We start from the raw sequence: 12,433 nt of genomic DNA, 5'->3' as shown, positions 1-12,433 counted from the left end.
ACAAGAAAAAAAGTTGTATTATACTTAGGATTAACTAATTGAGTTTTCATTCCAAGGGGGTTTCTTCTGCAGTAAAAGAATTGGTGCAACTGCAGCAAAAACAAACAAAATAAATAAAGAACAAGCAGCAGAGTGGTAAGTGCACGGAGCAGAGTGTGATATTTTTGATTGATGGCAAGACTTCTTTTTGGCATGCAGTTTATGTTTCTGCCCCCATCCTCCATAAAATGCATTTATGAGACTGCATATGCAATCTCTCTAGTTTTTATATTCTCACTCCTTGCCGCATTGAATGTTTGTCATGCTTGAGGAGGAAAAGGTCAATCAATGGACACCAGAAGCAACAAAATGGAATCAATCACTTCCGCAAGGAGAGGGAGTACAAAAACGAGAGAAATTTTATGTGCAGTCTCATAAATGCATTTTATTTGCAGGGAGAGGGCAGTTCATGTTATATTTCATCCATATCTTAAGAAGGATAGCTAATTCCAAACTGACAAATCCTTGGTGATAATAGCTTGCAACATTTACACCTCATCTTTCCTACTACTAGGTAGTGCTCAAGGCAGCTTACATACATAGAAGTTAATTAAAAACATAAATGACAGATTCAACCACAAAATCATTAAAATGAATTTTTTTAAAAAAAACCACAAAAACCATTAAGATCAATAAATCTATTATTAAAATCTAATAATAAAATAATGACTATCATAAGCCAGTTTAAAAAGATGTGTGTTCACTCCCCTACTAAAGACAGTGAGAGTGGAAACTGATCACAATATGGAGGGGTGTGTGTTCCATAGTCTGGATCCATGCAAGAGAAAGTTGTCTCCTATGTGCTCATTTGGCCCTGAAACAAGATGCTGGTTTAAAGCTTCAGAGCCCTGAACAATTCAGACCTAGTTATCTGAGGGGACTATCTGTATTGCTATAAACCTATCTGGATGTTAAGCTCTTTGGAAGAGATCTTCTTGTGAACACCAACAGTTGCATAGGTGACACCAGATGCTAGAGGCCATGATGTCAAAGGTAGCTCCCCAGCACCACTTTCTGAATATGACCTGACAGGTAGGATCAGAACCATGCCAGACTAATGCCCTCAACATCTATCCCAGCCAAAAAGTCCAATGGAACACCATGGTAAATTGTACCAAAAGGCACCAAGACATCCAGAAAAACTAACAATGTTGATCTTAACCATTCCCCAGAATATGTATATCCCCAGGACATTTTGTACTTTTTGATTCCCGCAAGAGCCAGAAATCAAAGCTTCATACCTTTGCGGACCCAGTCACCCGTATGAATATTAATAGTGACTCCAACTAAATTGCTGCTCCGTTGCCTTTTCTCCCAAAGAAAATCAAGCGCTTTCCGTGCATATTCCTGTAAGAAAACCAAGTTTCCTAGTTAAATTAAACTTTAGGTGCAAAACTGATGCAGACAACTAGAGCATCAATTTCTCTCCAACTGTAATACAGTATTACATGAAGTTGAAATATTTAGTAAACTGTATTGTATCAAGAGAGAGGATGGTCTTAAGAAAATTATTTAAAATTTTTATCCGCAAAATCATTGTATTCTTTGCTACTAATAAGGAAAAGAATGTGCTATTTGCAGCCCTTCAGATGTTGTTGGGACTCCAGCTCCTATTAGCTCCAGCTAGCGTGGTCAGATGTACCTAGCTCATCCTTTAGCTGGAAATGTGGCCATTCTAGTCTAAAAGCCAGTTGTTCTTTAAGGCTGGAATTACTGAACAACACACAGAGCCAGCACTATTCTCTGTAAACTCTTATCTGCTGTAGGCAACTAGGAAAGTCCAGAACAGCATGACTGCTACAGGATTCAAAAAGTCATGGTATGACCAACTGGTGATAGACTGCAAGTAAATCCACAGTACGAGCCTTTTGGATACCTGAAGAAGTGGATAATAAACTACACAGCTAGTTTGTGACAGGGTTATTTGATTTATAAATGGAATATTTCTAGCACATTTAAACCCACAACTCAAACTATCCATAGGAAAGCATGTTATGAGCTTCTGCTACAATAGGGCTTGTAACTAATTCAGTAACGGATACATCACTGGTAGACTTATCATATTTTTTCATGTATACAACCCCCCAATGTATAAAACGACCCCCTAATTTTGAGCCTTGCCAGAGGCGGAGGAGCAGTTAATGGGCAACTGCTCCTCCACCTCTGTCTCCTGCTGCCTCTCCCAACCGATCACCTCCTCCAGTGTGACTGCCTCCAGCTCAAGTCATTGCCACCTTGTCTCCTGCCCAAAGGGAACGCTGGAGGAAGCGATGTGGCAGCAGCAGTCTATGGGCAGCAGCAAGAGGCGCCTGAACGTGTGCAAATGCCCCTTTGTCTCTGCCTCCTTCTGTGTATAAAATGACCTTCAATTTGTCCTCTAATTATTTAAGGAAAAAATGTCGTTTTATACACGGAAAAATGCAGTAATTCTACCAGCCACATATAAAATACTCTAGTTTAATCAAATTACAACTACACACGAGATGAATCTTGAGTCGTTAAGCAAACCTCAAATACTGATGCTCCTGTGAAGCGGCTCAGAGCAGCAAACTCCAAGATCAAGGTACCCGCACAAGCTGTGCAAGTGTCTGTCTCTGTTCCTGTCCGAGCCTCTGGACTCCTCACACCAAATTTTAAGTTAACCTAAGAGAAAGAATGCTAAAACTTTTTACTGCAACAGTGCAATTTCCTATGTAACCAGATGAAGTTGATTTCTTATATTAGATAAAACAAAAGCTATTAAAATAAAGTGTACACTGCATTAAGGAGAAAAAATGTACTAAATAACTTCAAGCAAAGATTAAACACAAAAAACAGGAAACATCATGAAAAGTTCGCAAATAAGTGTTGGCACAAAGACTGATTTAAACTAGATTGTTTTCAAGTAAGTTGACTTAATACAATACAAGTTGCTAAAGCTGACACTCATTCTGCCACTCTGATTTACAGCAACTTATTTAGTGCAATAAAAGCTGCTGAGGTTCACACTGATTTTTAAAAATGAAGAAGCCCATTACAGAATTCTGACAAAGGCATCTCAACTGAGCTACTGTCATAATTTAAAAAATGTTTTTATCAACATCACATAAAGTAATATCTAGGCAACTGAATTCTTGTATACATTTTATAAAATCTAGGCTAAAAAGTGAGCACTGGCAGGAGAGTTCCAGATCAACTATTTGAGTATCTTTCAATGCTGAACAGAACCCTATGCAATTCTACAATAACCACAAACCAGAGCCAAACTCAAAAGCAACCAAGGACTGTGCACACACTCTCTAAAGTTCCCATTGCAGCACTCTGCACTCCTAAACTCTGTGCTATTTTAACAGCAGCTTGCTTTCCAATGGTGAACCTGCTCTAGAAGGGACCTCAAACTGAAAGGAGTCTCTCGCCACAACTACATGGACATCATGGCCTCAAACTGTGGCACAAGAAAACAATTGTTTAGGTTATTAGAAGAATAATTACTACTGCTCAACAGATAATTTGTTTTGGATGTTGTTACATAAACAAATAAGCATCTGGTCTGGGTAATTTCAAGGGTTGGCATTTTTCACGTCATATTCTGACTCTGAGGTTCTCAGCCAAGGATATCAACAGTGACATCTCACTGGTCATTACATATCAGGAGGTGGCAGCAGCTATAGTTTTGGGGAGTCCTAGGGAAAGTATGGGTTGAAGAATCTAAGGGTCCTTGTTGGGGTTCCTTAAATATATGAAACCTATCTAGAATAATTGTTTTATACTAAAAACAGATGTTCTGTGCAGCAAAGCATGATTTTACTATAAAAGGAACAGCATTTGCTCATAGTATACTTACTCTTGGGTAGGGGAGACCACTGGTGGTGTTAAAGGCTGGCAAGAGCTTATAACCCAGCTGTTTTGCCATGTGTAGAAGTTCCCCGTTGTACCACTGCATTTCACCTTTCTCTTTGAGCATGATTGCTACTGAATGACCACCTAAAAGACCTCTAAATACAAAGAAGTAATACTATTTAGAAACTGATTATGAAAAATCCTCTCACACAGAAATGCTTAAGAGTAGGATCCATACATAGGTAACTAGGCTTGACAATGGTCAGGCTTAACACCTTATAGGGCAAGGAACAGTGAGTAGGAAATTCAGTGCACAAGGTGGAAGAAAAGGTAATGTGAGATGATAAGAATTGCTTCAGACAAAATAGTTAGCAATTTTATCTCTATTAACTAAAAATGTATAGGTACAGAAAATGATGTTAATGGTGATCTGAATTGTCTCCAGCTTAGACAAATGCATATAAGTAAGGCTTTATTTGTGCTGCTATTCCTGAGGAGTGCAAAACTTTCACAGAATGTGGTGCAAACTGCAGAATTTAGCTTCCTGGGAATCCCATCAAAACTCTACTATTGTGTTTCCCCGAAAACAAGACAGGGTCTTATATTAATTTTTGCTCCAAAAAACGCATTAGGGCTTATTTTCAGGGCATGTTTTATTCTTTTCTTGTACAGCCATCTACATTTATTCAAATAAAGTCATGTCATCTTCTTCTGGTGACTGCACCATGGTGGATGGTGGGGTTTAACTTAACTGCGGGTTATTTTGGGGTAGTGCTTATATTACGAGGATCCTGAAAAATCATACTGGGGCTGATTTTCAGGTTAGGTCTTATTTTCATTGAAACAGGGTAGATCGTGTAAAAAGGAAATTAGTTCAGCATCCCATTTTTCACCATGGCTAGAATGTATGTACATATGTATATATGCATACATTGTATGTATTTGATTTATATATCACCCCTTCAGTGCTAGCAATACTCTGGCTGGTTTACACATTAAAACTAAAACCCCATGAGACCCAATATAACAATACAGTCAATATGGCTGTTTATAGATATGGGTCTAAAATTCCTACAAAAGGAAAAGTAGGCCCAGAAGTGATAGTACAGCCCTTTCTTGTTGCTATTATACATTAATCTGGAAACATTTTTTTAAAAGGATGACTACTTTTAAAAGTCATCTTAAGGGACCAACATCACATTTTGTGGTATCTTTGCTTCTTGTCCTTACACAAACATGTTCATAGAAACTTGTCAACAATAACTGTTGAAATATCACAAGCCAGAGTCAACCACCATTTGACAGATTGAGCAAGGAACAGTGAGTAGGAAATTCAGTGCACAAGGTGTCTTTTCCTTTGAAGCATAAAACTTACCCAAGGACTCGGATGTTGGTTTCAAACACTGATACTACAATGTCATTGTCTAGATTAACATCTCCGATCACTTTTTTAACAGCTTCTTCAAACTCTTTGGTTTTATTTAACACCTGGGGGGGAAAAATCCTGTCAACAACCTGATTCCCTCTCATAGAAACAGTTCACTAGAACAGCGGTCCCCAACCTTTTTGGGGCCACAAACCAGTTCAGGGGAGCGAGCTCCATGCGCGGTGGGTGTCACGCTTGCACGGGGGGCTGTCACCACACAGGGGTGACACGCCCCCTGTGCAAGGGTGACACGCCCACTGCTAGTGCAAGAACCCCCCACAGCGAGCGTCACACGCCCACCGCACATGCATGCAGGGGTGAGATCCGTATCTGCAGCCCAATTCCAGCAAGCCCATGGACCGGTAACAGGTTGTGAACCGGGGGTTGACGACTCCTGCACTAGAAGACGTATTGTGGGCTTTATTTTTAAAAACAGATTATTAGATCATAATATAGTCAGATGAAATTTTGTAAACACTTAATAAAATTGTTAAAAGTGGATCACAGGAAAATATGCAGGAGCAACAACAACAAAGATTAAACTTACCACAAGAGTGTCCAAAGTATCAATCAAAGTCAGTGAAAATCTGGGTGAAGAGTGAGAAGAGAGCAAGGAAAACTTTAATAAGTACATTATAAGTATTACAATAAACTATCTCAGCTACAATTAAATATATTCTGATGTTCCTTACTAGAGCAGCAGTGTGAACGGGAAAATTATCATGCAAATGGACCACATGCGTACATGTGGTACATGTGTGTAAGAGTTGCACACACAAAATCCAGATTATTTTTGTAGCTCTCTCAATTGATGAAATGAACTATTGTTTGAAATTCTTTTACATTCCTTGTACAATACTCCACAGTTCCACCTCTCTCATCTCCAGGACAAGTGCTGATTTGCAGGCAGATTCTGACAGGCCCTCTCACCAAATACATAACTTAGTCACACAATTTATTACACATTATGTATATAGAAAGAAAACAACTGATTCTAATTTATCACAGCTATCGGGTAACACAGTCAGATTCTTGTTCCTCTATAAATAAAGGGGAAACGGTATTCATCCCTGACTCTGCAGTACAGATATTACATGCTACGGAGTGTAGGAGAAAACCTTGTTCCACCAATAAATAAAACACAGTGCCTATGTGTATATGTGTCTGTGGATCTTCCCAATCTCTATGAATCTTATACAATATTTTTATTGCCAAGAAAGGCCAAATAGATTGTACAAGCAAAATGCAATGACATAGGCCCAGTCACATTAAGATTCTGAGAGTACTACTACTCTGAGTACTTCTGAGAGTACTACACAAGCCCTGAACTTATGTATATGTATAGTATATAATACTATAATACAATAATTATACCGGAACACATTCATATTTAAAACTGTCAATATACATTAACTTTAATCTCTATAAACATAAATTCCAATACTACTAAATGCGATATCCATTTTAAAATATCAAATCGTTTCTAGCAGAGCAATTAAGGTGAACAATTCCATATGCTTTGAGTTCTGGTACATTATAAACTCTACTTCTGAACAGATTTACTATAGATGTGTCTACCTTCTGGAACTTTAACAATTTGGTTAATGTCCCATACTTTTAAAAAACAATTTATTATTGCTGGTGGATCCTTTACCTTTGTAAAATACTTCTTCCTAGAAGCCTACAATAGATCTTACCATAGATTCACAAGTGATGGGGCTATTTACAAGTCTATGCTGAGTGACAGACTATGTATGAAGTCAATGAAAGATATGTACCTACTACTATGTAAACAGCAGAAGAAAACAATCTCAGCAACATTAGGATCATAAGAAAAAGGCTGGAGCCCTAAATTTTCCCTCTGTCATGGACAACCAAGAATTTCTGCTCCAAAAGCAATGTTTTGATTAGGACTGCTGACAGGAGAGAAAGGGCTAAACTACTATACACCTCCCATGATTACCCTGCATAGTCCTGAGGCTGCTTAAGCTTTTTTTAGACTATGTGGATTACACAAATGTGCATATTAATCACATTCATGCAATTATTTCCATGTCTAGTTTGCCCTTATTTTGCTTTGGAATATTCTCCTCTATTCTTAATTTCTCAAGAAGAAATGATCCCTGCCATTGTAATTATCCAGTATTGACATTCAGGTCAGGTAGATTCTAAATACAAACGTATAGCCCAAATCCCGAAATAAAATGTTGCAGCTTCATCATCAATATAGTCATTTCAAACTACTAACTTTCCCAAGGCATCATCCACATCCCCACGACTTGGTTCTTGACCCCGAACTCTTCCACGGCAAGTTAAAGGCATGAGCTCATCAGCTGGGTAGGCATGTTCCTGTTCATTGTAAAAATGGAAAATGAGACACATAGGTTGGTAGGCATGTTGAAATTCATGGCACAGTTGTATCTAGGCCTTAATATAAATATGGGAATTAAAGAGGCACACAGTCTCTACAATCATGGGAGCCTATGTTTACAAAAATAAAAACTGCTGAAAAGCTCTGAGTAGAACACCTATTCTCTGGCTGGAATGATTAGCATTTTATCTAAGTGGCAATAGAAGCTTTCCACATAGGAAAATAAATATACAAAAATATTTAGAAAATATTTTTCGGAAAATTTAGAAAAACACAAGCCACTACAGTGTGTTTTTAACAGGTAGCCTTTTCTGTGATTTTGTGGTGGTGTTCTGGTTTATTCAGAACATAGCTTGGTATGTAACACTTAGGTAGCCACAATTTTTTCTATCATGATCTTTCTCTCATTCTCCACATCTTGTATCTTGAGTCATGCAGAGTAGCCACTCTCTTCCTACTGAAAGTACACCATTAATGTGAGCCACAATTACATGGTTATTTTAAAAACTGAATAAAAACCTTGGCTGTTTAAGGCAAGATTGAAAGGTCTGACAGTGGAATCCCAGATGTACCTATTCAAAGTAAGACCTATGATTCAACAGGGATCATTTTGAAGTAAGTGGTTATATGACTTACAGGGCAAACCCAAGAAGGAAGGGGCCAAGGCCACTTACATTCCCTTGCAGAGCCTCAGGATCTATCATCCATTGGCAAAATGTGGACAATTTAGTAGTGTAGCTTATTTTGGTGCAAGGTTAAGATCACTTTAATTTGGTATGAAACCGTAGTGGAAAAAAACAACCTTCAATGATTATTAGAGCTGACCCTGTTTCCCTGAAAATAAGACCTATCCTGAAAATAAGCCCTCGTATGATCTTTCAGGATGCTTGTAATATAAGCCCTACCCCCAAAATAAGCCCTAGTTAAGTGAAACCCTGCCCTCCACCATGAAGCAGCCACTAGAAGATGACATGACTGTATTTGAATAAATGTAGATTGTTGTAGATTAAAAAAAATCCCATGAAAATAAGCCCTAATGCGTTTTTGCAGCAAAAATTAATATAAGACCGTATCTTATTTTCGGGGAAACACGGTATATAGTAAAATGTATGCATGTTTCCATTATACATATAAGAAAATAAATTTTCAGCATATCTTCAAAACAAAAACAAGAACTCAACTCAGCACTTAGCAGTAGCCCATAAAATCTTACTGTCATATAAGTCTTAAAACCTTATCTTGCTTGTCAAGCAAGAATGCAATTTGTTTGTTTAAGGTCTTAGTATACGTGGCAAGTAAATATCCTTTTGACTTTAAAGGTTCCAGGATATGCCAAGTCATACTTCCTTATAATCCAAACATTTCATGTTATAAGTATAAAGAGAAAGTCATTTTCCTTCTGTCAGCAAGATGACAATACAGAACATCCAGTTTAATAATATATTTCTCTTCCCTGACTCTGCAAGTGTCAGTCTTACTGTGTACTAAACAAATTTCCCACTGTATTCTATACACAACAGACACCACTGACTTGGGTTCCACCACCACAATAATCTGAGATTTGTATTCTTGAAGGCTGAGATTTGCTTCACATAATATAAGGCATTATATACATATTTTAAACCATGTTTACTAATAACCCAAGTCAAGTGCTTTACACTCACTGCACCTATTCTTATCATAGCCCTACAAAGATCAGCATTATTACTCCAATCTAACTGAAGCACAATAGAAAGAACAATATGTCTGTTCAGAGCTCATGGCCTCAGGCACCAGTATATTTGCTCTCATAGCAATTGTACTTGATTAATGTTCCTTGCTGGGAAGGCAGGGAAATGGCTTTCTGTTTTAGTTTGTTTTCATGAGTATCAGGCATAAAATCTACATCACATAATATCTGAAGTGATAAATAGCAGTACTACTAACATACAGTCATGTGAAAAAGAAATGCATGCTCTTTGAATTGTACGGTTTTATGTATCAGGATATAACAAAAATCATCTGGTCCTTAACAGGTCTGAAAATTAGATAATACAACCTCAGATGAACAAGAACACACATTACATTGTGTCATGATTTATTTAACAAAAATAAAGCCAAAATGGAGAAGCCATTTGTGAAAAACTAAGTACACTCCTACTGATTCCATAGGAATTAAGAGGATAAGTAGCAGCCAGGTGCTGCTAACCAAATGCCCTTGAGTAACTGATCATCAGCAAGTATGACCACCTCTATAAAAGTCAATGTTTTAGCAGTCTGCTGGTCTGGAGCATTCAGGTGTGTGTTAACACAATAGCCAAGGAGGAAACACAATGGTGGCAGAGGAGCAATTGTTGCTGCCCATCAATCTGGAAAGGGTTACAAGGTCATTTCCAAACAATTTAAAGTCCATCATTCTGCAGTGAAGAAGATTCAAAAGTGGAAAACATTCAAGACACTTGCCAATCTTCCCAGGAATGCACATCCAAGCAAATTCACCCCAAGGTCAGACCTTGCAATGCTCAGAGAAATTGCAAAAAACCCAACAGTTACATCTCAAACTCTACAGGACTCAATTAGCATGTTAAATGTTAAAGTTCAAGGCAGTACAATTAGAAAAAGACTGAATAAGTATGGTTGGTTTGAAAGGGTTGCAGGAGAAAGCTTCTTCTCTCTAAAAAGAACATGGCAGCACAGCTTAGGTTTGCATCCGGACAAATCACAAGACTTCTGGAACAATGTTCTTTGAACAGACAAGCCCAAAGTGGAGATGTTTGACCATAATGCACAGTGCCACATTTGGGGAAAACCAAACACAGCATATCAACACAAATATATACCAACTGTCAAGCACGGTGGTGAAGGGGTGATGATTCAGGCTTATTTCGCAGCCACAGGACCAGGGCACCTTGCAGTCACTGAGTCAACCATGAACTCCTCTCTATATACTAAAGTATTCTAGAGTCAAATGTGAGGTCACCTGTTCAACAGCTAAAGCTGGGCAAAATTGGGTGATGCAACAGGACAATGATTCCAAGCACACCAGCAAATCTACAACAGAATGGCTGAAAAAGAAAAGAATCAAGGCGTGCAGTCGAAGTCCAGACCTCACAAGCCGACATAAATGCTATGGCCAGGACCTTATGAGAGCTGTGCATAAACAAATACCTGCAAACTTCAATGAACTGAAGCAACGTTATAAAGAAGAGTGGGCAAAATTCCTCCACAACACTGTGAGAGACTGATAAAGTTATATAAAAATGGCTTTATTTTTGTAAAATAAATCATGACATGGTGTAATATGTCATGTGTTTACCTGACATTGTAATTACCTAATTTTCAGGTCTGCTAAGGACCAGATAATTTTTATTACGCCCTGATACATAAAAGCATAGAATCCAAAGAGAATGTACTTTCTCTGAGCTCCACTATTTTTAAAAATAGATCTGGTTATTATTTATGTTTCACTTCACTTAACATTAGTGTTAACTAGTGTTAATTAAATGTGCATAAAAGTCCTTCAAGAAATTGTTGCTTGTTATGGGTAAGTAGGTGAGGTTTTATTAGGACTGAAGTTTCAAAGCCCAAAAGCAAACACATCAAGACAAATGCATGAAAGTGTAACAGAAGTTATTGTTTCCCCATTAACTGAAAATGATGATTTCTTGACTCTGACATAAACTCAATTTATGGCTATGTTTCCTTACTCCTGACTGATACCAGAGTCACATCCATTAAGTATTTATAACTTCAATCTTACAGGTTGAATTGAAGGGCATTTTCTCTGAATGAATCCCATAAAGAATGTACAGAATTGCATCCATAGTCTCTATATTAACGTAAATAATCTTTGGCCAAATAGCATTAAAACAAACTTAATATCAAAATGCAAGATTGGTTATTAAGTAGCTTTGCTATATCGGTCAAAATCCCACTAGTTACACCCACTGGTGTAACACAATCAGCATACATCTTGGTGACAAACAGAGTATGCAAGAGAACAACAGCAAATGCCTACATTGATTTGCTCCAATGCACCATGCAGATTTAAAGCAATTGTGCTATGCTACACAGTGTAAAAATGTCACAGGATTTTGGCCATTAGCATAAAAGTATGAAAAATCCATTAATGTATTAACAGAAGAATTACGTTAATTCATTTTTTTATTTATACAGTTTATATACTCCCCATCTAGCTCCCTGGGCTATTCTGGAGGTTCACAAAAAAGGAACAAACATTAAATCATAGTTACATACACATAATTACTACTCAAAATTAAATAAACGTATCATCAACTAAACACAACATATGAGAAGCATATGTTTGCTTTTCATATGTAAGCATATATAACACCTCTATGAAGATTACTGTTTGTTAATTTGGAAAGAAGCTTATGCAGAGGTCTACTGGTTTAAGAAATTACACACAGAGAAATCAAAAATATAAAATATAATTTAACTACGTGAAAAATCCCAGAACACTAATCCAAAAGCAAACCGAATCAATTATTAATTGTTGCAAGTTAAGCAATGTTCGAAATAATTACGTGTCATTTTCCTTACCATGTAATTACTATAGGCATGATCAAACATTTCCACTACTTGATTCCTGAAAAAAGAAACAAAAACAGAATGACTGAGTTAATTAACTGAAAAACTAAAAAAACTAAAAGTAAAAACAAACTATAAATGGAAATAGCTACTGAAATAAAAAATGAAAACACAATGAGATCTAGAGTATCTTCCAAACTGATAAAAGTAGTAGTGATCAACCAAGACAAAAAGCCATCAGTCATAAA

At 37.3% G+C, this 12,433-nt stretch overlaps 1 protein-coding gene across 3 annotated transcripts in view; it reads right to left on the bottom strand.

Moving 5' to 3' along the window:
• EDEM3 (ER degradation enhancing alpha-mannosidase like protein 3) overlaps positions 1 to 12,433 on the bottom strand; it is a 43,335-nt gene that overhangs the window by 24,149 nt on the left and 6,753 nt on the right. For all 3 annotated transcript variants that reach the window (XM_020795098.3, XM_020795099.3, XM_078392344.1), the window contains exons 2-8: positions 12,198 to 12,243; positions 7,533 to 7,633; positions 5,832 to 5,871; positions 5,234 to 5,346; positions 3,863 to 4,013; positions 2,548 to 2,682; positions 1,281 to 1,386 (exon numbers count right to left, since the gene is read on the bottom strand). In XM_020795098.3, the coding sequence (XP_020650757.3) occupies positions 1,281 to 1,386; positions 2,548 to 2,682; positions 3,863 to 4,013; positions 5,234 to 5,346; positions 5,832 to 5,871; positions 7,533 to 7,633; positions 12,198 to 12,243 (692 nt within the window). The remainder of the gene's footprint in view (positions 1 to 1,280; positions 1,387 to 2,547; positions 2,683 to 3,862; positions 4,014 to 5,233; positions 5,347 to 5,831; positions 5,872 to 7,532; positions 7,634 to 12,197; positions 12,244 to 12,433) is intronic.

The sequence above is a fragment of the Pogona vitticeps genome, chromosome 4 (assembly GCF_051106095.1).
Source record: "Pogona vitticeps strain Pit_001003342236 chromosome 4, PviZW2.1, whole genome shotgun sequence".
NCBI lineage: Eukaryota > Metazoa > Chordata > Lepidosauria > Squamata > Agamidae > Pogona > Pogona vitticeps.
This window is presented reverse-complemented; position numbering and strand designations above follow the sequence as displayed.